The following is a 24,526-nucleotide window of genomic DNA, read 5'->3' on the forward strand; positions in this document are numbered from 1 at the left end:
TTCAAAGACCACCAGGCATTTTAATGATAACGGGGGTGTCAGAATCTCCGAAATTTGGGGACATTTTGCTCTCTGCATGAACTGACGTGCAGACGACACAGGTATGCTAATATCCAGAGAGTTGCCCCGGTGTACACTGATGAGAACTGCATAAAGTAAGATGGGAAAAAATTTGATACATGATTCGTCCATATCCACTACCGTATTGAGACAAAATGAGATATCAAGTCGCGAAAGAACTATTCAGGGCGTTCTCCAATAATTCCTCAATATTTTCTGGGATGCCAGAGATAAAAATATCAGTCGAACCCTCTCTTTCTTCGAAAGATCGCAAAGCATGCTACAGGTGGGTCCATCAGCCATGCTACAAAAGCAGCGAGAGAGCAAAAGAATTAACTGAAATCGCACCTCACTTCCAATGGCTTTCAGGATATCGGAAAAGTCGGCAGACCCTTTTACGATCTGCACAAACTGCCGTGCGTAGTATTTGTAAATTGGGGTCGATGGTCCAGCTTTACACAGGAAGAGAAAGAATACTTTGAGTACACGGTTGAGTGTGATCAGACCAACGCCAAGGTCCTTAATATGATTCCGGAACGAAAAGGTTTGTTTTGTTAATATCGCTATTTCTTGGTAGTCAACTTCGTGTTGTTCATGACCCACCGCTTCGAACAACTGCCGAAGCGACTTAAATGTGATTAAATGAATAAGGCGAATATCGCGCTCTTCGACGTTGACTAGGTGAAGGACATATATCCAACGTAGCAAATGCCTTTGAATCATCTCACGAACGAGATCATGGAAAGAAGGAATTTCAACGATGCTTGACCAACCAGCCGTTACGCTCAACGAGGCCCAGTTCATACTGGCATAACGAAACGCCTCCGAATACAAAGGAGTGTCGGTAAGGACGTGGGAGTGGGTGATAGAGAGACAGGAAAACCCCAGTTGTCGAGACCAATGCTTTTCTACGTCGACGAACCAATCTCCGGAGCGTTCCGGGTCACTCAGAAAGTCATCAAAAGACTTGTGGAGAAGAGACAGCGGCGTATCGGTTTCCAAATCACCCCGCAAGACACTGCCAAGCTTCGAAAGTATTGGCAAAATGTCGCTGTCATCCATGTCGTAGCCCGAATGCCTTATACAATGGCAAAGGATAGAGGGCGTAAAAGGGGGTTCCCTTTCTATGTAAAGAGGTCTTCGCTTCAAGTTGCCGGCAGCTATGATAAAGCCGAAAACTGCGACGATGAGGTTCTGAATTCCGCCTCCCTCTTTCGCAATGCTGTCGAGGATTGTCTGGTACAGGTCAGTGAGTGCGATAAGTGCATCCGTAGGCGGGGAAATGGATAGCACAGTATTGACACGTTGCTTTGTCGGATATCCGTCCAGGAATCTGAAGATCGTCGCTGCCCATATGAATAACCCACTAGCTCGCTCAGTAAGTTGTTCAACGACATTTAACTCCTTGCAGAGCTTCGCAAAAGGTGGGTGTTGGGAAGAGATTTCGGCAAATTTCACGTTGAAGTAGTGAGAAATATCGGCTTTAGTTTCTCTAGATGAGACATCGAGGGGAAAGTGTTGTATGTTCTGATGGCGGAATGCTTGTCGAATACGGTCCTCAGGACGGCTTGCAATAATGAATCGTACAAAGGGGAAAGCCTCAAAGGTTCGAGGGTCAGAGAAAAGTGCGAGTAATTGACGGAAACTGTCGCTGCCACCAGGTTCCTGCATGCATTCATCAAAGCCATCGATGAGTATAGCAATGGGGCCCTCATCCTGCATAGCTATACATGTCTGTAGCGGTCCCAGGACGAGTACACGTAGCTGTTCCAAGAGTTGTGTGTGGCTAATGATTTGGGGTGCAGTCTCCACGGCTTTCGCAATCAGCTCTCCAAGCCGTTGATCGAATAACCCCAGCTGATACGCGAGCGTCCTCACAAAGACCGAGGGGTCACTCAGGTTGAAACGGTCGAAGCGGATGAACGCGGCCAATCGACTAGTATAGCCCATGCTGATTAGAAGGTCATTGAGGGACGCCATGACTGAGCTTTTCCCGCAACCAGCGACACCAGAAAGCCACATGGCAGATTCCTCGCCTGTGACAATCCAATCCATGATCTTGAGCAACGTTTCGCGACGAGTGCCTAAAAGACAAGGCCCTCGTGGACTCAGTTGTGGGATACGGAGTTGTTGTAGGTGTGTGTTCCTTCCTAGAGGCCATTGGAGTTAGCCTTTATATAAAGAATTCGAACGTGGGGGGAGCGTACCTAGAACCTCCAGCTGAGGGCGTAGAGCCAACACCGTGGTAGTAACAACTCGAAGTTGTGCATCATTGAAGCGCGCCTCCAACTCGTTCAATGCCATGTTCAACTTTTGGATCTTCTCCGAGGCACTGATGTTGCCAATCAGACGTCCTGATACGCACATCAGCTCTTGAGAGGAGGTTGAAGTAAACTGTTCGTACTGAGATAACCTCCAGAACTGTAATTTGTGATGAACAGACAGCACTCTATCGATTGATTGACCATCGTATCGAATAACGCGGAAAATTCAGTGCTCCGTTTCAACACATCTTCCATCGTCGCGGCCTCATAGACTTTGCAAGTTGTGTTATACAACTGAACAATTTCCATATCTCTATCATACTGGGCTGTGATTGCCTATCCGATGAAGGGTGATTCAATCCAAAGTCCAAATGAAATGGGGAAGGTCTTACGCGGTACGCGCTTGAAACGACAAACCAAGTCACATCGGCGATGGGGTGCACCTAACCGTGGAAGGGTTAGAATTACAATTTCGAGGGTTAGTAGACGGTACAACTAGCATACCTGTGCCAAACGTTCCAGCATGTCCGTGATTGGCCGTACGCTAGACAATGTCGCTCCTAGAACTTCTGAGGGACCCTTCGGAGGTAAGCTAGGGACAATCACTGTATCCTCGGCGACCGCGTTTGGACGTGAACGTGTCAGGGATAGACATAGCTTGGTAAAACTTCGTATGCCAGAGAGACTGTCATGTGATTCGGTCAATTGTCGTATTGGTTGTGCGTTGTTATGTGAATTTGAACAGTCTCCGGGTCCACAATTGAGAGTGACCGCGAACATTATTCTGATTTTCAAGTTCAAGTAATGGTCGCTAGCCGTAATTGTCGTTCTGAACTCTAAGATGACCTCAGATTGAGTCCAACCAAGGCTCGGGTGAAGAACACACCTTGCGTTCCATCCCGTGCTACCCTCCATAGTTGATCAGCTTTGAATTTCCCACTTCCAATGTTACTTCGAAACAGATTCTGTGATTTTCGTTGAAGGAGTTCAACGTGGATGAGCTCTGAGCTTGCTTCCGGTTCTCTATTCATGTACTCGAGGTGGGAAACTGGAATTTGGAAGAAAAAAGGATATCGCACCGTATTTGAATAGCGGCATCCCAGAGACCTTGAGATGTGTTCCAGCTGGTTATCTTATGCTTGATTCCACCGTACTTGATCCTCAATAACAGTTTTGCAGCTCTATGTGCTGGTATATCCTCGACTCGAACAGCTGTTCAAGACAGTCTTGAGCTAGCTTCCATCAGTGGAAAAGTAAGGTGACATACCTTTTATTGTGACGGTTGACGAAGAATTCCCAGAAGTTGTCAATGGTCGGTCCTGAATCATCGCGGCGAGTCTCAGTCCATAGACGAGGCCCGTGAAGGGCTGAGAATCGTAACCTGGTCGATACTTATGAAGAACTACCTGTTCTGTCACCGAAATTGAATGGTGAAACCCGCCCGGACAGGTCATGTGGCCACCGAACAAAGTTGCGTGGAAGTAGTTGATCTGGTGCTCGGGCGGGTAGCTTCGTGATCCGTCTTGGACGATGTCAGGCTCATAGCCGTCCATTTCCCTCCTCGACGTCCACCACTAGATAGATAGATAGTGCATGGGAGATTCTTCGGAAAGAGGGCCACGAGGGTATTCAAGGTTTTTACAACGGCGATGGCATTGAAAGTCACTGCACCCCGTCGGTGCGCATCAACTTAGCAAGGACCGTGAGGGGATCCGGACTTAGTAAATATCGAACAGCAGATGGAATTAAAAATTACTCTGAATGTTACAAAGTAGTATTATACAATAGTGCATAAGAGCGTAGAAAAAGTCTTTGCAAGAGAGATATATATGTGGTTGCAGATGACAGATGGGTTGGTTTGTAGCAATGATTGTAGTGGTAGCAAACGGCAAGAAAACAAAACGACGAATCACAAAAAGCGCCTTAGTCTATGGCTTGATTATGGAAGTTTGGAAAAAAGATGCATGGTTATGTATAAAACGAAGAGTAAGGCGGGGAGATACACAAAAACGTAATTTGGGTGGGAATGAAGAACCCATTAAAGGACCCCCTAGCCATAATTAAGCGACGCAGACGGATCTGAAATATCCCGGTCGGGATCCCCTCCTCTAACCGCGCTGGGATGAGGAGCAACAACACCTGCCACTCTACCCTGAGGATCCATAGGCCGTTGTGGTAATCCAGGTGCCACATGCAACGGAGGTGGTGGCGGTTGAACAGGATTTTTATGTCCACGAGGAGGAGGATGTCCAGGATTATAATTTCGCGTTCCATTCGGTTGATAGGCTGCATTCCTCGATATCACCCCTCGAGGAGGTAAAGGGTTTCCTCCACCTCCACCTCCACCGGGAGGCCCCGGTCTGGCATCGGGTAGGTAATTAGGCTGAGGATAATACCCACCACCGTCTGGCATCTGAGGAGGTGGGTGCGGCATTCCGGGGTAATTCATTGGTAGTTTGTTTGGCTGAGGGGGCCAACCGTTGGGTGGCCCAGATGGGCGGGCGTTGTGATGAGGGATAGCCATTGCTCGATGTTGCGGTCGGTGATCTATTCGAGGATGCTGAGGCATGGCGGGAGGTTGGGGTTGTGGACGATGGTTCATTGCTCGTTGGCTACGTTTGTCGAACTCATGAGAGGCTTCGTATGATGGGAGGCTGTAGGTACTTTAGAGATTAATATATTGACTTTATGGAAGCCAGTTCATGACTCACGTCTTTGGATCGGCCGGCAATGGATCTGTCCAAAAGTAGTCATGGTCCAGAGCCACTTCAGCCGTGATACGGGATTGAGGGTTGCACGTCAATAACTTATCCATAAGATCGCAAACTTCGGAGCTAATTCTGGAGGGTAATGAAGTCGGCATATGTAAGAGCAACTATACAAAGGTCCTCTTACGCTTCGTAGGCTTGCTTGATTTTCCTCGGATAGTTTTTCCAGCGGGTGATACCCTCGCAACCGGGTAGTCGGTCATGATGAGGCCAAGTGTGTTGATTGGGTGTTCCACAGAGTTGCCATATCTTTTCGAGCTGATCAATATCCGAGGTACCTGGAAGAATAGGCCGACGAAGGAACATTTCGCCAAAAACACATCTGGTAGAAAGAACGCCAGATTCAGCGATTCAACCATCACTACCTTTCGAATGTGCATGCACGAACCCGATACCCCAGATATCAACCTCCCCACCATAATTACGTGCGCCCATAAGCAATTCAGGAGGTCGATACCATCTGGTCACGACACAGTTTGTATACTTGCGTTCTTTCATTTTGTTGGACCCCTCCAACTCGTACGTTCGCGATAGACCAAAGTCCGCGATACGTAAAGAGCCAGAATTTGAGATGAGGAGATTCGCTGCTTTCATGTCACGATGCAATATGTGGTTCTACAAAATGATGTAGGCATGATCTGTTATTCAAAAGGGATGCTTACCCGGTGCATATACGCAGTTCCTTCCAGCAGCTGTTTCATGTAGAGCTTGATGTGACTTGGTTGTAGTACTACACGCTCATTTTCTAAAAGGCCAGCGAGATCGTGGTCCATGTACGGAAAGACCATAAACACCGACATGGATTCATTTTCCTTGCCTTAAACGAAGGTGAGCAGGATATTGACAAATAAGTGAGACATAGACGTACTCCTCACGATATACATGTCCAATATATCTATGATACAGGCATGTTTCATCGCTTTCAAGATTTTGATTTCTCGTAAAGCTGTCACCGGCATGCCCTCCTTCTCGTTATGCATCAGAATGCGCTTGAGAGCAACAGCTCTTCCGGTAGCTTTGTGAACCGCTTTATGAACCTCACTGTAGTTCGTCATATATGTGAAGACAACCAAACACTCGGGGAAAACACGTACCCAAAGGTCCCTTCACCCAACTTGGTGGTAGCTGCATAATCATCCTGTCTACCACATCCCTCTAGGACATGTCCAAATCTCCTTTCTTCTTCCTTTCTGTCCGGAGTGAAGGTTACAGGGCGTCTAACAATCCGGATTCTGGGGGTGGATTCCTTTTGGTTATTTTTACGATGATCCCTGCCTTCGGCAGTGGGGCGGTTGTATCTATCAGTAGAAGCAGGTTGTTTCAACGGAGGTGGTGAATGAATATCTCGTGGAGCAGGCGGTGGTCGTAGTGGATGAGTGGGTTGTATAGGTATGTAAACTGCTTTAGGTTTAGGTGGCGCGGGCCGATCTAGATGCGCAAGGCGAGTATCTGGTGGAGGGACTGGAGGTGGTGTACGAGGTGGGGGGGGTGGTGGTCCATCAAGAGGGGGGGGAGGTGCTGCTGCTGCAGACTGTGACGGGGAGGTGGGTGGATGAGTGGGTGTTTCAAGGGCTTTTGGCAGTGGCGACTGTGATGGCGGTAGGCCAGGTGGTGTCATCGCATAGTCTGGCTGACCGGGAGGTGTCCTCGCGAGATCAACGGGGGACGAAGATTTAGGACGGTAAGTTCGGTCCTGTCTGCTTCTGGAAGGCGAAGGTCTACGATGATAGAAATCCCTTCCACCTCGTTCTCGGTCATCACCCCAGCGAGAGGATGAGTAGGGTTGGGGCCGGTAATATCTGTCTTCATTGTCCAAATGCCTCCCTCGATTGTCATAAACTCTATCGTCTCTGTCTCTCCAGTTGCTGTAGTGCCTATCCCTATCTCTGTCCCGTCTTTCGTGTCTTTCGTGTCTCCTCGGACTATAAGACGGATCACGACGAGGCAAACGATGCATCCCGGGTGAGATGGACCGCGAACGCGAACGTGAACGCATCCTGCTTGCGTAGCGGGAACCATCATTGTCGGGGTAATAAGTGTCGACAGCTCGAGATCCTCGACCATTCCTTCTTTCCTTTACATCAGAATCCCTGGACGGGTGCCTAGTGCCTTCTGATATCCTCTCGCGTGTCCTTCCCCGTCCAGGAGAAGACTTTCCTGCCGATGGCTTGGCTTCCGAGAAGACGTTAGTGGTGGTAGTGGCCGTTGTTTCGACTTGCGTTTTCTTGGTTTTGAATGGGAATGCTATCTTTCCTTTCTTGTTTTCTGTGGATATCGGTTTGGCTGGTAAAGAGAAATGAGGAGGGTTAGAAGGCCCGCCATCATCGACTTCACCCTCTTCGGGGGTTGAAGGCGCTGCTCGCTTCGAGAGACGAGTATCTGGTGACCTGGATGCTTTCCTCTTTGAAGACGAGGACGTAGATATGAATTGAGGCATGACGGGTGAATTTCTTGCTCGACGTCTTCGTGGTCGATGGTCAACGTCGACAAGAATTTATGATTATGTAATACACTGACTTGAACTTCACAAAAAATCGCGAATTGTGATATACTGTTACACAGTTTGTCACCACGTGTCAGGACGTTGAAACCAGATACTCCAATATCATCCATTATCTTTTGCCGGGCAGATTACCAAGTCAATATATTTTTCCATCATCTATCCGGTATGAATATTTTAAGTTGTCAAACCCTGAATGATCTCCAAAAGGAAATAATGTGGAGTTCATTCACTCCCGAATTTCTGACTTCGTCATCATAGCGTACAACTCCCCAATAGTTTTGTTGTTTGCTTATCTCATAATGACTATAGCCTGCCTGATGTAATAAATAAAATAAGCTGGTTGTGACAGGGAGTCCTTCATGCCACAAAATTTAATGGGGTATCATTCAATGTAGGGCTTCTACATTAGGACAAGGGGGTGCCTTTGTTGGCCTTGTTAGATGTATCAGCAGTGACCATCTTAGAACTGTATAATATTCAGGATCATCACCTGTAGAGCAGGTAGAGTAGTAGATGAGTGCATATTACATGTCCTAAACTCAGATTTTGAATGTGGGGATGAACCTGTACGTCGTAGGTATGGCCGGCGCGCGCGCGTAACGCAATCAAAATCGCTAGCACCAGGCCTAAATTTGACCTTCAACAAAATAGTACTTGTAAGTACGAACTAACTTACTCGGTTTCGGTTACTCGGTACTGCATGCATGTGACTGTTAACTTCTAAAAACCGTAAAATATACTAAACCAAAATATAATAATTATAATATGTTACTCTATATATAGCTTGCAGTCACGTCAATTGGTATCAGAAACAGAAATTAAGAAATCCTTGATATAGCAACATCAAGTGCACCATATATGAAATAATTACGCCGAAATGAGCATTACAGATTTTTTTTTTGCCCCGGTGTAGGGCAAACATGATAATGTCATATCATGTCATATCTACATTATATTTGATGGTAGGTCGTCAGATAAGTGATAACAGCAGATGAGGAGCCATCGTAATTAGCGTTTACCCCCGTGGTTTTAATCCGGTATAATCCAAAATAAGGTATCCCATCATCTGGCAGGGAAATGATACTGATTCTGGGATAAGATATCACAGGCACGTCATGATAATCCATTATCCCAATCCCCGGATTTTTGTGATGAACCGTCCGCGGCCCGAAACTGCCAGACATGAGGAACTTAGGGCAATGTAAAATTTATGATGAAAAGAGGTCTCCCAACGAGATCGTAGATATTGTGAAGTAACTTCAAGAAAATTAAGGAAGAACGGTCCCAAACCACCATTTGCTCGGTAACAGTTTACCGCCTTGAGTTCTGAAATCTGCACGACCGGCAAACGGTTGACGATTGACAAGAAGTGGTATCCAGTATGGGTCGGTCTCCCACATCTGATGAAAGGGAATCGGAGGGAGCTGTTCCGGTGTCTGAATGTGAGCTTCACGGAAAGAAAACCACTGTGGTCGCATTTCATCTGTCCTACGTTCTATGAATCGTAGGAATGTCGAGGTAGAAGAATGAACAAGACTCACTCGGTAATTAGCCCAGTGAAATTTTCACCTCGATAAATATCGATATGAAAAGCCTTATCCTCTTTATCACTGACAAAAAAGAATACGCCTGCAAGTTCAAGCGCAGCTCGGATGCCAGCCTCTTCCTGGATATCGACATGGGTCTCGAAACTTCTAAATAAAGAGAATGGTCTTCCAAACCTCGAGTTCTCTTGTGGCAGCCTGTAGCGAGGATTCTCCGGGTTCAACTTTTCCTCCTGCAAATAAAAACGTTTTTCCGGTCAGTCGAGGTGCAAAATTCGCGTTCTATGGTCATACCGAAGCCATTGTACCTGGATCGATGAGTCAGAAAAGACGAAAGAGCCAAAGCCGGACTCAAAACTTACTTCCCAGTCCCGAATCCTCGTTTTTTAAGTCCTAAAAGTATCTAATCCCAGAGAGATGCAGAAAGCAAAACCAGCTGAGAACGTAAAAACCGAGCCACCTCATGATCTCGAAAAATGAAAGTGTTCGTGTACTGCTTGACTTGAGAGTACGGGAGCCATTCCGCGCTGTTGCCACCTCGAGACACCTCTTCTAGATGTCCTTCAACTCCGGGAGGATTAGACGTGCTCATGTCAGAAGGGAAGGAGAAGACTACGTGGGAACCTTCCTTGTTTAGATCGTTCAACACCAACCGTGATGACCTTCGCAGGCTTCGCTCTGTACACTCTGGTTTTTCTCGCGTCTTTATTTCTATATGTTCGATTCAACGACAGAACCCTTCGAGTTATACCCAATCGCGCTCTAGAATTCTCGCCCGAGCGATGCACTTCAAAAAATGTACTTTCGACATCCGCACGTTTACAACGTGGTCCTGCAATTAGTGTGGACGATCAGATCCCACCAAAGACAGGGAGAAGATATATAGTAACGGGTGGAGTGAGATTACTATTTCTGTGGAGCGGGGGGAAATTGAACTCACGTTCATTGTCCTAGGCTGGTTTCCTTGGAGGTTGGATTGTTTTTCATTTGATTAGAAGAGGAGAGGACCCTAGGAACATCAGAGTGCTCGACATTCGCCCACCGACACGCAAAGACCTTAGAGCCGGAATCGGTAAAGGTGTGGACTATCGAATAGTCGATGTTTCCAACGCAGACGCGGTACGAGAGGCATTCGAAGCAAGTTGGCCCAATGGACCCGAATCTCCGATTACGGTCTTTCACACTGCAGCTAACATCAGATTTTACGAACGAGACGCCTCCCTCGTCTCAGCTTCTACTAGGGTTAACGTCGTCGGGACAATGAATGTGCTCAATTCGGCTCGAGCCATTGGCGCCTCTATCCTCATATCCACGTCTTCGGCTTCACTAGGGGGACGCACAACCAACCTATTTCTCCGTCCCTGGCAGAAAGAGCCCGAGTTCTTTGTTCAAGTGATCAATGACGACGACACCCTTCTACCCAAGCGTCACCAGGATTTCTTCTCGAATTACGCGTTCACGAAACGAGAGGGCGAGAAATTAGTCCGGGCTGCGGATCGCTCGCCCTCTGGCAACGGTATCATCCGAACGGGATGTATCCGACCTGGCAATGGTGTATTTGGACCGGGAGGTGATATGCTCTTTGGGGCTTATCTCGTACGACGAGTAAATCCTACTTGGATATCCCATGTCATACAGAATGCCGTCTATGTCGAAAATTGTGTTCTCGCACACTTACTGTATGAGCGCCGTCTGCTTGACCTCAAAGATAATAGCACGACAAATCCCGACATTGGCGGTGACGCGTTCTGCATTACTGATCCAGGTCCTCCGCCTACTTATGGCGATGTATACACCACTCTATCGACACTCACTGATGGGGAGACGGCTTTCCCAGAACTCTCCCTAACGGGTTTGTTGATATTCTCCTACTTGATTGAATTTTACTATCTCCTCCGCAACCGGCTCCTATCATCTTCGTTGTGGCCGTTTCTCAAATTTCTTTTGCCGCCTATCAATGGAGACCTTGTGAACCTCCAACCATCCTTATTCCATTTCGTCTCCGTCCACCTCATCTTTGACGATTCGCGTGCCCGACTTCCCCCAGAGAAAGGTGGTCTGGGGTACAAAGGAGCCTGGACGACGATCGAGGGCTTGCACGAACTAGTCAAGCATCACAAGTCAGGTTCAAACCGCTCTGAACAAAGGTCTGATATGGCAGGTGTGAGTTTTGGATTTGGGTTGTTCAAAGCTCAGCGTGGAGTGGCGAAGGTGGGGGAGAAGGTCAAACAAGAAATTGGAATCGATCCAGTCACAACGCTAGGTACAGCAACGAAGTGAATGCGGAATATATTTTGTTGATCCCTGAAGACAAAAAATATCATGTGTCTGGATTATTCGCCTTACAGTCGCCAGAATGTCGATTTCACGCCCATTGATACAAGAGTAGGCGATTATAAGTATCATCGGACTGGTTCCTTAATGGGCGTGTGGTTTGTTGGTTTTGATTCTGCCTACTGACCATGGGTGCGTCCCTCTGTTTTGCGTCCTTTTTGTCAATTCGTATTGGGCATGGTCCTGATTTGTTTTCCGCGAGTTAAAAGCTTTTTATACAACTTCTGTTCCTTTTGTGTCGTCAATCTGAATCAACAGCTTACACAGGGCATATGGGATTGCGATGGTTGTGAGGTGTGGATAGATCCCGCGCAAGGAACTCTTATTCGTGGGGTGGAGGGGCCCGATCGCAATCTAGATCATTTTACCTTCGACAGACGCATCATTGACATGCTCCACTTCTCGTCCGAAGTGAGGTCTACGATTATCTATGTCCTTTCTAGTAAGACAAATTCCATAATCGCAGTCGGAAGTGGCAGTTACTGGGCTGGATTTGGGTGCCTTGACGACCGAGTCGTTATGCCAGATGGAAGAACAAGGTGCGTCGTGCAATATGTTCAATGACAGTGGCTGGTTCACTTTTATTATCGTCTATCTTATCGTCCCTCCTATCTCGCCATCGCCTCTCACCTTCAGGTCATCCCTCAACTCATCGAAAATCACATGAGCAAACAAACCATCGCCATCTATTGCTCTGGGAGCAATACCATAAACTTCGATGTCCCTGCAACGGACACAATGCAGGAAACACTCCAGACCGCCCGTGAGACCTTCGCCAGCTCCCTCCAGATTGAGAAGGGACTATTGCACGTTGCACCCCGACTTGCAGGTGTCATCGGTGTCGGTGTCCGGTGCGTGCAAGCAAACACTATTCTGAGTCGGTTTCCTAACGTCAATGGTACGTAAGATAACATCACTACCAATCAAGTCAAGATGGACCAGGACAAACAGGTCACCGAGGTGTGCCCAGAAGGTCATCACGTAGTTGTGGTCGTACCCTCCCAGCCTGTAAACGACCCTCAGCCTCACCCCACCCCCTTCTATTTCCGCTCAAACCGGATACCAGAGTAGATAACAACGGGTTCTCGGACTTAGTGATGCAGCTCCAGGAGGAGATGACGGAGATGAAGGAGACGGTGAAGGGAACATCGGGGGAACTGGATAGGGAGATAGACATGAGGAAGGCAGAAAAGTAGAAGGCCGAAAAAAGTTCCAAGAGGGAGAACAAGCGTCGTCGGAAAGAGATGCAGCAAATAACGGAAAAGGTTGATCGTCATGAGAAACTGACGAATAAATTAGAAGATGAAGTCAAGAGACTTGACCAGGCAAGCAAGGATGCTAAAAAGGAGAACGAGCGGAGGAAAGCGGAAAATGAGGAGCTGCAACGTACGATTGCTGGTTTGACAGATGAAATGCACGAAAAATTTGACGTTGTGGCAGCTGGCGTATGTTTCTTTTCTGTCCATGCTCTTATTGCTCCAGTGCTCACAAGTCTTACACTAGGACCAACTCGGCTTCGCGTACATAAAACTACGAAACTTACTTTTCGCCGCACGGGAAGAGATTGCAAAGATTCTACAGCTCAATCAAAACAACCCTGACCAGGATCATCTTGGTGCTTTTCACGATGTGTTCTGTTTTGGGACAAAAACAGATAGAATCCAGAGGCTGCAGGAAGCACTCCACACTCAGGAATCCCTCCATCCTACCTCTCGTTTCTGACGAAAATGTGCTAGCAATCCCATGGTCGATTCACGGAACGAATTCCATCCCAGGGGCAACCAAATTGCCCACGGTATCGTCCAAACTGGTACCAGAGCGCCATTGATATGCCTGAATTTGCTGCAAGGCTGAAAGGAGTGCATTGATGAAGATCCTTACCTTTGTTACTCTGAGGAGCCTTAACCACAACAAGCAACAGATGTGAGAGGGGGCTTGACCGCCTTTCTGCACTTGTCAGGTTACCACGGGTGACAACAGTAATTTTTTTTCTTCTTGGTAGACAACGAATGGCTTATTCTTATTCCTACTTATTCTATTATTTGATGTGTTGTACTTTACTTCCAATGGGTCGAACTACATTAGAGTTTCAATTTATGCTCCGATCGATATGTTGCCTGGCTCTTGTAGACTTCTCGTGTCTTTCGCAGAGTCGGAGTCTCCTTGGACGAAGATCTGTCGTCTTACAGTGTGTCTGCTTTGAAGAATCTCTATGTTCATGAATCAATAACTCTACAGAACAGCTCTTTGCGTCGTACATACTAGCTAGGAAGTACCTCTGTGCTTCACAACAAGCCTCTTCCACCCAGACAATTACGTCTCACAAACCCGCCAATCGACCGTAGACTCAAAGCTCCGGGTCTAATGCAGCCCCGATTTCAGGCTTCAGAAATTGTAACGATCGCACTTCCTACTTCATCCATAGTTTCAGATTCGTAGATTGAGGGACAGTAGAACCAGTAGGATACACACAACAACTGCAAGCAAGAAGAAGCATCGCAAAATTACAAGGGCATCGACATCAAAAGTTGAAAACTCTCGTACATATATGGCAACCGCAACCCCTCTCCAGAGGAACGACAACCGCAGGCACTCACCCCAAGGGTGACTCACCGACAATCAGCCATCCACCGTTCCTCCGCATCTCTTAACCCCGCCAACTCTCCAATGGACAACCCTCCTCCAGATTGTAACACACTATCCTTGATTAACCGAAGAACATGCGGACCTTCAATTTCCATTTTCTCTAGTTTACCTTGCAGTGCCGACGACAACTTGTAGTTCTTGCAAAATCTCGCCAGGGGAACTCGTGGGGGAGGTCGAGAGCGGGGAGTACCGGAAGCAAGGAGGGCTGTTTCTGGTGTAGCGCCCGATGACGACGATGAGGTGCCGCGTAACAACCCTATGATACCGTTCAAATCCAGGTAAACGGGAGTATTCGTTTGAGGTAGAGGCGAGGGTGACGTAGGACCGTGATCTGATTGGTCGGAATTCAACGTGCCAGTGACAGGTAAAGGTTTCGTCTGTTAAGTACGAGATGTGGACGAAGGATAGTAAGGAAACAGTACTAGAAACAAGAGCAAACCCCTCACCGTTTTATCTGCTTTGGTATTGGTATCCTTGGGCTACGGGGAGAATGAGTCGCTGATCCTTTAAGATAACCTCGGGAGGATGGGAAATCACCTTTGCCGTTGTTGGCTTGTCGCTAGATGTTGGTACACCCAAAGTCGGTTTCTTCGCTGTCGGTTTCGCCGCAGTCTCCTACGTAGAACAGGTCAGTAAGAACGACAGACGTAGTCTCTGGCGGACGCCATACTTTAGGTTTCGCTTTAGTAGTTTTGGTCGCTTCCGAGTCAGTTTCCTTAGTTTTCTTTTGGGGCTTCGTAGCTTGTTTGGTCGCCTGCGTTTATGAAACACCGGTCAATAAGGTAGAAACTTCACGATAATCGCATACCTTGCCATCCGCAGCGACAGCAGCCTTTTGTGACTCGACGATCAGACATCCGTTTGGTTGAAGGCATACAGACTATTTACCTTTTTCTCTTTCGCCTTTCCTTTCGCAACGCCATTTCCAGGCGCCGGCACTTCCTCATTACCGTCCTTGATGTCAACATTCTGGGCAGCTTAAGGTGAGGAAGTAAAAAGTACACAGATATCACGAACCATCGAGACGTCTTCATCGGCCTTCGAGGCTTTATCTTTTCCTTGCTGGAGCAGGTTGAGTTCAAGGACGGAGATAATTGAAGTTGGCTGACCAGCGGACTCGCCTTTGCCTTGGCTTTCGAGGTGTCTTCCTCACGTGTTTTCGACTTCTGGCCAGAGGTTCGTGAACACAAGGAATGCCAAATGGCAGCAGAGTAGAGGTGACTCACTTTCTTTGGCGAAGCAACGGTCGAATCATCTTCACTGTCCGGGACAACATCGGTGGAGGTCTCTGGTTTCTTGGGAGTCTGTAGAATCTAAGTCGGTAAGAAAAGATCCGACCAGGATGCGAGTTTGCACCCACCGCTTTGGTACCCTTGGAAGTGACAGAAGTTTCTTCCGCTAGGGGTTCCTGTCCTTTCTTTTTCTAAGGATCCGGATATTAACCATCACGTATTGCATGCTCGGTTATTCTCTGCACCTTTTTACGCTCACTTTCTAATCAAAAAACGCAGATTTAGCACCATCCAGTAGAAAGCAAGTTATCAGGAAAACTCACCGCTAACCTGTGCTTCTGCCTCATCAATTTCCTTCCTCTTCTTTGATTTCCTTCTTTCTCGTTTCTCATCCTCCGCTTTCCCTGTTCCCGATTCCTCTCCTCCGATCTCTGTGTTCTTCTTACGCTGGTACTCAGAATCTTCTTCCGAAACATGCCCGGCTTCCACGGCTTTCGATAAACGAATCTGGTCTTCCTCCAACAGGTCGCTATACCCAGAAACGGCGCTCAGATTACCGACCTGTTGGATCTCCTCGAGCTCTTCGTTCTTGATGCATCCCCAATGGCGCCATAAGCTACAGAGAGGACGTGAATCACTCGAATGGTCAAAAGCATTTAACTCACTATGTAAACTTTCCACGAAACGGCGTAGAAATCCCCAAACGAAGCACGTTTTTGTCAATCGGATGTGCTAATTTCGAATCAAGCACCAACAGAATGAGAATTCAATGTTGTTTAGAGGTTAATCGAGTAGATTCACAACATACAGCATGCTACAGTTTCACGGCGTCAATTTTTGCCAGATGTAACTGAACAATTTATGTACACCCACCTTTACACTTTGACCGGTTTGAAGCAGCGTAGTCAAGCCTGAATTTCGATAATGGCGTTAATGTATCCTGGGCTGGAGAAGTGGGGTTTGTAGCCATGATGGCGGTGGGGTTCGGGAAGGAAGTATTGAGGGCAAGTAAACAAGACGCGACGCGACGCGAACGCCGGAAACTTGTGACTTTTGCCCGGAGTCGGGAGACGGTTGGTGTGGTCGGAGTAAAATGAAGCTTTCAAACTCCGCCATCCGTAATCCAATAAATCCGCAGGCACATGCTTTGATTTTCTTCACCGACGTTTCCAAAAGCCATTGCTAATCGCAAAACTCAGAACGAAGCAGGGGCTCCATTCAAACCAAAAACGTCGAAGACGGATTTTACTTCGCTTTCGCTAGCAACACTATGCTTCTCTTACGGGGCTATGATGGATTCCTAGATAGTGGTGAAAGTTACAGACCTCTGATAAATATTCCTGTCCGTACTGTACTCTGAAAAAATATGGCCTGAATTTCTCAAGTCTTCCGTAGGTATCAGTTGAACCCTATAGAGGTAGACGTCGCATTCCTGTCAGTGCGTCGTGGCTGTCAGGACTTTGGCCGCGGGCTCAGCTTCGGAAGACTGTAAGAACGTGGACATGAGGTGTTTTGTTGCAGGGCTAAGCAGCGTTCGGGGAATGTATGACCTGTATACGTCTACCGGTCACTCTCGATGGTGTGTTTAGTGCCGAGGAGAAGAGCGTGCAATTCGTGTACCATGGTTTCGACCAGAATCACGACTGTTTGAGTGCTCCACTGGCCCGTCACAAGAAGGTCGAAAAGAAGAAAAAATCAATTCTATTCTGCCATCTACCCCAATACTTCGACAGCCATAGCTTGGTTTCTAATGATGAGACTCTGCAGCAATTTGGGCTGCGTAGGGATTCTTCGGGTGTTTGGCGTATTCTGGAGCTATTTTTGCATAAAAAATTCCGAGTCATGATGGACAAAAGTGTGTTGAAGGGCAGATGGAAACGGAGGTTTAAGGAAACAGTAAGTAAAAAGTACAAAATGAAGGAGAAAAGAAGACGCACATCGGACGGCTTTGTCTTGAATTTTACCAACGAAATAGATGGTGATAGAGCCTGCCACCATGAAAGGCCACAATGGGCGAGCGAACTAGAGAAGAATGTCTTTCAGCGTTCCGAGAATTTCCTGGTAGTCAAAACATGAAACTCGCAGGTGTGGGCCATTTGCGTAATCCAGCGAAAGCCATTGCTGTAGTTTTGATGTTTAGTTTAACTAAAGAGGCGGAAAGGGTAGAACGAACTGACATAAATGAAGGAGAAGAGGAACTAGTAGGGCTGTTCAATTCTAAATTTTCAAAGGTTGCAATTCAAACTCCGCCCGTCCAATCAGGTGCCTCCATTTTCACCCCCTCATCCATCGTTCTGGCTGGTCCCCAATTGCGCTCCTTAGAAAACATAATCTATAAGTCTTTAAGTCTCTATATCACTATAGTATTCCCCGTTTTATAATGTGATATAAATAAGACTAATTGACAGCTAGAAGAATCCACTTGATCTACTTGCAGCAGTGGCAGCTAATAAACCTCCTCCTCACTCAACCCAACCACCGAACTTCGAACGTAACTCTCTGATTGCTCGTGTTACATGCCTGCAGTATAAAACAACGGTGCCTGCACCGATTGCGACCTTCAGTGCAGTATCTTGTATTGGTGAAGCCAGTTGACCGTAGCATATTAGGAATGTGCCAAGTTGGTGCTTGAGATGGCGCTGAGGTTTTCGGCCCTTTGACTGGAACAATGGGTTCGGAGCGAGAAGCTTGACAAGAGTGTCGAACATATCATGGCTGACTCTGTAATCAAAAATCAAAGTGAGGTAAGAAAAAAGTATAACTAGTACGATACCGGAAAACAGAGCGGAACTGGCGGTCAGGAAGTTGCAGCAAGCACTCAAGAAAGTCTTTTTACTTCGGAAACTGGAAATATGGACCCCTTCTACCATCACCACAAAGTGTACATGCCATCTCCAACCATCTTGCACCAAGTGCCCGTCACAAAACTGCCACTTCTTCGTTGTCCTCCAAGTCCTCCACATCTTCCTCTGAGTCAGATTCCTCTTCAAGGATATCGGCCGCCCCAAGAAGATGTTGTGCATCCGTGAGAATAGCATTCACGTGTTGAGTTATGGTCGCAGTTGGCATGAGATGGCAGAAAAAGAAGTTGGATATAAAGGAACAGGTGTTGATGAAGCTAGAGGGAAATTGAATGGGGGAAAAGTTCAGAAATCATAGAGAACATATGATAAAATAGGCATACCGAATTTTGGTCCTTACGAGTGACAGCTGCACCGTGAGGCTGGACGTCGAACGAGACGGCGGGGACGATGCGGGCAGAAAAAGACTGGGCGCTTACAGGCCGGGGTGCCCGATCGAACCGACGATGGGGCGGAGTTTGAATTACATGGTTTGCAACGTTTGAAAATTTAGAATTGAACAGCCCTAGTGAACCGACTGTCATCCGACTGACGGGGATCGGGTGTGACCGTCACCAGACCACGTGAATTTAAATTTATGTTAAAAATTCGCGTTGAATTTGCACCTAACATATGGACATGAACTCCAGTTAGAATACATGAGATGATTTACGTGATCGCAGAAAAACCCGTTTAAGCTGTTGGAGTTTCGGTCCAAACAGGGTATCGTTGGCGTCTAGCTAACTCAACGAAGCTCGATAATGTTGCAGGCAATGAAATGAAAGCTGAGATTGCAGAAAGTGATGTACAATGCCTATCGCAAGTAACCTATGCTTTAGCAGCTGCCTTCGCGTCTTCAGCTGCGGCAACTGCAGGATTAACCTTCTTGCCGTCTTTGTACCGGACCCTTGGAGGGGGCGCGCGGTTACGACGACCCTCCCGAGAACGAACACGAACAACTAAAATGAACCCAAGCTAAGTTTCTGGTATCTTCACAAAAGTGGACAAGAGAAACGCACCATGTGCGTGAATTGCGCAGGACACGCAATATACGATTTTGATATAGAGTTTGGGGACCATGTACTCTAGATAAATGAAAAAAGGAACCTCAAGTTAGGAAAGCACGTAAACAATTCACTCATAGGTAAACGCACCAAGGTAGACCGAAGCTTCACTGATATCACGCACAGCGGCGGATTCAACCATATTTCTGACAGTAAACCGTTTGATAGCCTTGTCCTTGCCTACACATCGACTGCAGTTGGAGCAACGGAGGAAGCCAACATGACCACGTCCCTTCTTGTTGCGACCGCCATTTCTTCTTTTCTTGGTCTATGGTGGGAGGAGTCAAAAGGTCAGATTCGATTCGGTAACCAAACGTCATCCAAAGGGCATCTTTCACATCCAACCCATAAACTATCGCCAAATAGTATGAATCGACTATAAAATGATGCGACGGGTCCTAGAAACCAAGATTGGGGGATCTATGCTCACCATTGTGTCGTGTGTAGCCGAGGATGATGTTCTTGACGATGTCGAGGGTAGTTGCGGCAAGCTTACACTATTTTCGGTATTCGCCGATGTAAGAAATCTAGGTTAAGGTTTCTCGATTTGGAAGTGACGGCTTGCATAGGGGCGTCGAGAAATCCCTATATAACTCTGGATTTATATCCCATTTCTCGGACTGTTCCTTTCCTTCTGACCTCCACAGCAGGCCGATTTTTTTCTCACTTTAGAGCCCGGTTAGCTCCTGCGACAAATCTTGCTGGTCATTTTGAAGCCTTTTTCTCTCAAATTCAAATTTCGTGGTTATCATGTTCAAACCGACAATCTTTGTTGTTGCTGCTATCGTTCTGTCATTGGTCCAGGCTCGGCCTATGCTAGTGCTGGACGCTGCACACTCCGAGCCTGTGAATAGCCAGAATGGGACACACGTATTCTCGCTACAGAGTGCTTCCATGAAGGATGCTTGTAGTGGTACGTTTCTGACATCTGAGATGCTATTGTGCTGAATGCTAATGGAATGACAGACGGAACTATCGCATGCATTGATCAGTTGCTCGCTCAATGTATGAACGGCCGTTGGAGCCTTGCTCGGAAGAGATCCAGAGCTGCAGTATGTTGGTCTCTCGGTTCATACTCGCCCGGGCTCAATCACCCACCTTCTACTTAGAATATTCCTTGTGGTAATCCCCAAACTCGTAAGGAGTACTCTGCGAAGTATTCGGACAAACAGAACAAAGCCAGTGACGAGTGCGAGTGCGAGTCTAAGCACTCAGAGTCGAAGGTCGCTGCTACACCCACAGGTTCTACCACCATGACCACCACCACTCTCACCCCCGAACAAGCGAAGGTAGAAATCTCGCGGCTTTTGCGTAGTGCTATGTCCACCGCCTACTACACATCAACGGGAACGTCTTATACCGCTGGCCAAACCGCCGTCGCGAGTTCTAGTACTACCAGTGATTGCACGTCGACAACGTCTAGCAGCGAAAACGGTACTACTGATTGTTCGATGAGTACCTCAGCACCCTACCCCGCCAGCCAAACAACCAGAACAAGTCCTGAGGACGCCAGCAGTGAATGCTCGTCCCGTCGGACTGTGTCACTCGAAGACTATCCGTCCTCATCCCCGTCAGCTACATCCATGGCATCCACTACAGGAACGGAGTCGGGATCTGGCGCCATAATCAACATTCGGTTGACTACGGTGCCATTGTCAATGATAACTGCTACCGTTACCTCAACCTCGGCCACCACCTCTGCGACCAAGAGTAGCGTCAATAACAAGGCAGGCGGTGGTGAGGGTGGCGCAGATGCTATCGTTTCTATCCGTTTGACCACCATCCCAATAACACCAACTGCTACATGATGTCACGCCGGGTTTTGACCGAGATGTTTGCTTGCTTTGCTATCGTGCTGTCTTGAACAATCATGAATTTTAGAACATCGCTAGTTTACCTTATGTCTGTATTTAATAGGTAACTATTATCAATGCCATTCCTTTGTAGCAAAAACTCGGAACCCTAAATCTATATATGCGAGGGTCTGAAACAATGTTCCAATCTAACATATGTAGACTGTCGTGAACGGTAACTAGAATTTTGCTTTAGTGACTGAGCCGTAAATTGCGGTGAAAGATGAAGACGACGGTCATGAAGACGCTGGTAATTGCCGAAACGCAACCGAACTGTAGCGTGCGCGCCCACTCATGCCGCAGTATGTACTTGTTTACTCCGAGATGTCGGATCACTCGGGTTAGCTAGAACCGTATATATAGCGAGTAGCTTGTTTTAGTTAGTTTTTTAGTTCTTTTGGAATCGCAGTCCTTATACCTGTTATTCTGAAGGTCTCTCGTGAATTCGTCACATATTTTTAACAGTCCAAGGCTGTTAGCTCTCTCTACTCGCTTCTAAATTCTCTCTCTCTCTGCTCTCGTCCTTCTTGACGCCTGGATCCCCTTTGGTTGGCCACCAGAGTCTTCCGACACGATTAGGACTCTCTCGAAAATTCAACAACAACAACAAAATTTATTCTCTGGTTTTCTCTCTACTACGTCTACTATGGTTACTACTCGCTCTACCAAAAAGAAGCAAGCGGATGTCGTTCCCGCTCCCCTACCTTCAGGTGAGTCCCCGCTTCCTTCTCCTGTCGTCCTCGACGACGACCCCAGTCCCAGGGGTGCGCAGGCGTCAGCCGTAAGTCGTTCGCAGTTGGCAGGGAGGCTGTCCTACAGTGATGTAGCAGCTACCAACTGTGATTCCGGTTCTAACCAAACCGGGTCCACCACTCTCGTTAGTGGGGACAAACCTGTAGACCGAGGTATTAGTTCTGATAGTAATGATAACGTCGTTAGTAACGTACCCGAGAATTCGGCTCCTGCCCAGTCGGGGAACCGTAAGAAAATTATCCCGGTCCCCGAGGATTGGGTAACTGTGCCAAGGAAAACTCGCAGTCTTGAAGATTTGCGCCGTAAGCACTCTACCCGGGGACTGAGATTTGAAGTCCCCAAAGATTACCTCTCCATTGAACAAACTAATGCTGTTCAGTTGGCAGAAGCTAAACTTACTCCAGCTCAGAGGAATGCCATTAAGCTACGGAATGAAATGGCTGTCAATAATGATGATGACAGTTCATCATCTGAGCCCGAGTCGGACAGCAATGTGCAAAGAATACCTTCCGAACTCAAGCGGAAGGGTAAAATTGCTGTAGGGGAAGAGTCCGACAAGCTGTCGGACTTGGAGATAGACATGGCAGCCCAAAAAGCCGCCTACGAAAAATTCTCCAATAGGAAACAAGATGTAGGACCTTCCCGAAAAGTCCGAAATCGTGCCAGGGTTATCGGAAAACCCAAGGCAACAGTCCCCGACGAGTCCGAGAATGACAGCTCGGACTCGGAGGTCTTACCCGTACCTGTCAAGGGTAAGAGGTCCAAGGTCTCGGCGCGAGACTCGGACCTAGATTCGTCGAGCGAAGAGGCTGACGACGAATCTGATGAAGTCCCTGCTAAGAAAAGTAGGAAATCTTCGGTCAGTAAGAAGTCAGAAGGGAAGAAACCCACTTACCCTAAGGCACTGACCCCTCTTCTTGACAAGAAGATGAGGGACACTTTGAAGGGAAGTACCCCTTCTTCTACTAGGCACGGTTCATACATTGCTATTGATCCTGCTAGTCAGTTACCTAGTACCAATACTGTAGCTAAGGTGTTGAATAAAAATACTCACCATAAGAAACATGGGAAAAGTAAATCAAAGGAATCAAAGAGGCGGAGGGACCGTCGGAAACGACGAGAACCCTCTCACTCATCATCTGAAAGGAATGACGGATCAAAAAATTCGTCGGACCCTTCAAATGGTGACAGTTTGTCGTCAACCTCTTCAGATTCCGATTCGGATCCAAGTTCGAGCCCATCAGATTCGTCTTCAGAGTCCTCTGTTGCCTCCAGCTCTTCGTCTAGTTCCGGATCGTCCGCATCTTCGAGTTCTTCGAGTGGGCGGTCCCGGCGTAATCGCAAGAAGCGTTCGGATTGGAAAAACAAGAGGTCATCCAAGAAGAAAAAGAGTGAACGAAAAAAGCGCTCTCGGAGATTGATTAAACCCATATCTCCGGATCCGTATGATGGTTCGGCAAATCTAGAAATATTTCAGACTTTCATGATGGATAGTGAACAATTTGTCAAAGCCGGAAACGTACCGAAGAGTGAACAAGTCTATACAGTTGCACGCCACACTACCTCTGTTGCACGGGAATTCTTCTTGCATAAGGTAGCTCGGCACCATGATAGATGGTCACTGAATAAGTACTTCCGGGGCTTGTTTAATTATTGTTTTCCACTGGACTTCCGTAGCCAGCAGCATGATAAAATTAAACGGTGTTTCCAAAATGACCGTAGAGTGTCCAAGTACGTCAATGAGTTGAATAATTTGTTCAAGCTTGTTGGGACCTATAGTAAACGCGAAAAGGTTATTAAATTGTGGGATGGGTTCAACTCACAAATTCGTTGGGAACTCAATCGTGACAAATTAAACAAGGAAGTCAGTAAATGGAAGGAAATTGTTCGGGCCGCTGAAGCCATTGAGTTGGCCCAGCTTGACTCTGCTCCACGAGGAAGTGAACGAAAGAAAAATGATCTGTCTGGGAAAAATAAGCCTACCGGATCTAACGGTAATAATGGAAATGGTAATAAACCAAGTGGAAGTCAACCTCCGAAGAAACCGTTCAACCAATCTAAGGGTAAGAACTGGTCAGATAACCGTTCCGGTTCAACCTTTAAGAAAGGCAATAACAAACCATTTAATGGTAATGGTAATCGTGGAAATCAGAACAAGTCTGGAAATGGAGGGCGGGATAAACTGTCCAAGTCCTCCAATGGTAAACGTCAACTTACTGAAACTGAAAAGGCTGAATATGTCGAACATGAAAAATGTTTCAACTGTGGAAAGACTGGTCACTTTGCTCGCAACTGTCCTGATAATAATACGGTGAAGTCTTCTGGAAAGAAAGGACCACCTGGTGTTCAGATGAATAGTTTGCGGTTCGGAACTGTTGATCACTCACTCAAAGAGACTACCCAGATGTCAGTTAATTCAATGATGTTCTTAGAACCTAGTGATGGAGGGTCTGATTCCGATAATTCATTACCGCCTTTGCAGGATGTGTCAGAATTGGATTCGGAAACTTCGGAAATGTCAGATTCTGATAGTGACTCCATGCCTCCACTACTGGACATCTCGGAATCCGAGTCTGAAGAGTCCTCCATCTCTGATACTAGTTCGGAAATATCAATTGGTGATTATCTGGCTTATAATTCGGATTCGGAAGACATTGTTTGGTAT

The 24,526-nt window shown here is 47.1% G+C and overlaps 10 protein-coding genes across 12 annotated transcripts; 4 read left to right on the forward strand and 6 right to left on the reverse strand.

Moving 5' to 3' along the window:
• Positions 1 to 11: 11 nt before the first annotated feature.
• On the reverse strand, positions 12 to 3,823 carry E1B28_004935 (uncharacterized protein). Of its 2 annotated transcripts, XM_043149464.1 has the most exons (9): positions 3,592 to 3,823; positions 3,404 to 3,536; positions 3,211 to 3,347; positions 2,829 to 3,160; positions 2,717 to 2,767; positions 2,465 to 2,660; positions 2,268 to 2,414; positions 414 to 2,210; positions 12 to 276 (listed from the first exon to the last, which is right to left on the reverse strand). In XM_043149464.1, exons 1-9 carry the CDS (start codon positions 3,776 to 3,778, stop codon positions 224 to 226), a joined length of 3,033 nt encoding a protein of 1,010 aa, XP_043014070.1. In that variant the 5' UTR covers positions 3,779 to 3,823; the 3' UTR covers positions 12 to 223. The 2 variants fall into 2 exon arrangements, with proteins under 2 accessions (XP_043014070.1, XP_043014069.1); XM_043149463.1 differs by having other exon boundaries at positions 12 to 340; positions 409 to 2,210; positions 3,211 to 3,536.
• Positions 3,824 to 4,099: 276 nt separating this feature from the next.
• E1B28_004936 (uncharacterized protein) lies at positions 4,100 to 7,588 on the reverse strand. Its single transcript, XM_043149465.1, has 7 exons — positions 6,187 to 7,588; positions 5,961 to 6,133; positions 5,755 to 5,909; positions 5,481 to 5,707; positions 5,220 to 5,414; positions 5,036 to 5,164; positions 4,100 to 4,978 (listed from the first exon to the last, which is right to left on the reverse strand). Exons 1-7 carry the CDS (start codon positions 7,527 to 7,529, stop codon positions 4,375 to 4,377), a joined length of 2,826 nt encoding a protein of 941 aa, XP_043014071.1. The 5' UTR covers positions 7,530 to 7,588; the 3' UTR covers positions 4,100 to 4,374.
• A 968-nt stretch (positions 7,589 to 8,556) lies between these two features.
• Positions 8,557 to 9,757, reverse strand: E1B28_004937 (uncharacterized protein). Of its 2 annotated transcripts, XM_043149466.1 has the most exons (6): positions 9,600 to 9,757; positions 9,502 to 9,542; positions 9,434 to 9,447; positions 9,317 to 9,372; positions 9,137 to 9,261; positions 8,557 to 9,083 (listed from the first exon to the last, which is right to left on the reverse strand). In XM_043149466.1, the coding sequence occupies exons 1-6, from the start codon at positions 9,729 to 9,731 to the stop codon at positions 8,864 to 8,866; spliced, it is 588 nt and encodes a 195-aa protein (XP_043014072.1). In that variant the 5' UTR covers positions 9,732 to 9,757; the 3' UTR covers positions 8,557 to 8,863. The 2 variants fall into 2 exon arrangements, with proteins under 2 accessions (XP_043014072.1, XP_043014073.1); XM_043149467.1 differs by having other exon boundaries at positions 9,137 to 9,372; positions 9,502 to 9,757.
• A 39-nt stretch (positions 9,758 to 9,796) lies between these two features.
• Positions 9,797 to 11,419, forward strand: E1B28_004938 (uncharacterized protein; the record flags this gene model as incomplete). The annotated part of the gene is made up of 2 exons (XM_043149468.1): positions 9,797 to 10,036; positions 10,094 to 11,419. 2 exons carry the CDS (start codon positions 9,797 to 9,799, stop codon positions 11,417 to 11,419), a joined length of 1,566 nt encoding a protein of 521 aa, XP_043014074.1.
• A 717-nt stretch (positions 11,420 to 12,136) lies between these two features.
• E1B28_004939 (uncharacterized protein) lies at positions 12,137 to 12,384 on the forward strand (the record flags this gene model as incomplete). Its single annotated transcript, XM_043149469.1, has 2 exons — positions 12,137 to 12,324; positions 12,381 to 12,384. 2 exons carry the CDS (start codon positions 12,137 to 12,139, stop codon positions 12,382 to 12,384), a joined length of 192 nt encoding a protein of 63 aa, XP_043014075.1.
• Positions 12,385 to 12,717: 333 nt separating this feature from the next.
• Positions 12,718 to 13,195, forward strand: E1B28_004940 (uncharacterized protein; the record flags this gene model as incomplete). Its single annotated transcript, XM_043149470.1, has 2 exons — positions 12,718 to 12,918; positions 12,977 to 13,195. 2 exons carry the CDS (start codon positions 12,718 to 12,720, stop codon positions 13,193 to 13,195), a joined length of 420 nt encoding a protein of 139 aa, XP_043014076.1.
• A 474-nt stretch (positions 13,196 to 13,669) lies between these two features.
• On the reverse strand, positions 13,670 to 16,445 carry E1B28_004941 (uncharacterized protein). The gene is made up of 16 exons (XM_043149471.1): positions 16,225 to 16,445; positions 16,160 to 16,165; positions 16,017 to 16,083; positions 15,675 to 15,967; positions 15,597 to 15,613; positions 15,480 to 15,542; positions 15,346 to 15,423; positions 15,229 to 15,285; positions 15,137 to 15,181; positions 15,008 to 15,088; positions 14,928 to 14,951; positions 14,790 to 14,873; positions 14,657 to 14,734; positions 14,566 to 14,598; positions 14,018 to 14,496; positions 13,670 to 13,950 (listed from the first exon to the last, which is right to left on the reverse strand). Exons 1-15 carry the CDS (start codon positions 16,319 to 16,321, stop codon positions 14,083 to 14,085), a joined length of 1,437 nt encoding a protein of 478 aa, XP_043014077.1. The 5' UTR covers positions 16,322 to 16,445; the 3' UTR covers positions 13,670 to 13,950; positions 14,018 to 14,082.
• Positions 16,446 to 17,016: 571 nt separating this feature from the next.
• E1B28_004942 (uncharacterized protein) lies at positions 17,017 to 17,572 on the reverse strand. Its single transcript, XM_043149472.1, has 4 exons — positions 17,529 to 17,572; positions 17,435 to 17,472; positions 17,289 to 17,373; positions 17,017 to 17,166 (listed from the first exon to the last, which is right to left on the reverse strand). Exons 2-4 carry the CDS (start codon positions 17,468 to 17,470, stop codon positions 17,099 to 17,101), a joined length of 189 nt encoding a protein of 62 aa, XP_043014078.1. The 5' UTR covers positions 17,471 to 17,472; positions 17,529 to 17,572; the 3' UTR covers positions 17,017 to 17,098.
• A 1,298-nt stretch (positions 17,573 to 18,870) lies between these two features.
• Positions 18,871 to 19,751, reverse strand: RPS26 (40S ribosomal protein S26). Its single transcript, XM_043149473.1, has 4 exons — positions 19,686 to 19,751; positions 19,346 to 19,523; positions 19,211 to 19,276; positions 18,871 to 19,150 (listed from the first exon to the last, which is right to left on the reverse strand). Exons 1-4 carry the CDS (start codon positions 19,686 to 19,688, stop codon positions 19,020 to 19,022), a joined length of 378 nt encoding a protein of 125 aa, XP_043014079.1. The 5' UTR covers positions 19,689 to 19,751; the 3' UTR covers positions 18,871 to 19,019.
• A 64-nt stretch (positions 19,752 to 19,815) lies between these two features.
• Positions 19,816 to 21,287, forward strand: E1B28_004944 (uncharacterized protein). Its single transcript, XM_043149474.1, has 3 exons — positions 19,816 to 20,168; positions 20,222 to 20,307; positions 20,365 to 21,287. The coding sequence occupies exons 1-3, from the start codon at positions 20,006 to 20,008 to the stop codon at positions 21,061 to 21,063; spliced, it is 948 nt and encodes a 315-aa protein (XP_043014080.1). The 5' UTR covers positions 19,816 to 20,005; the 3' UTR covers positions 21,064 to 21,287.
• Positions 21,288 to 24,526: the final 3,239 nt, after the last annotated feature.

Source organism: Marasmius oreades, chromosome 2, assembly GCF_018924745.1.
Source record: "Marasmius oreades isolate 03SP1 chromosome 2, whole genome shotgun sequence".
Lineage (NCBI taxonomy): Eukaryota > Fungi > Basidiomycota > Agaricomycetes > Agaricales > Marasmiaceae > Marasmius > Marasmius oreades.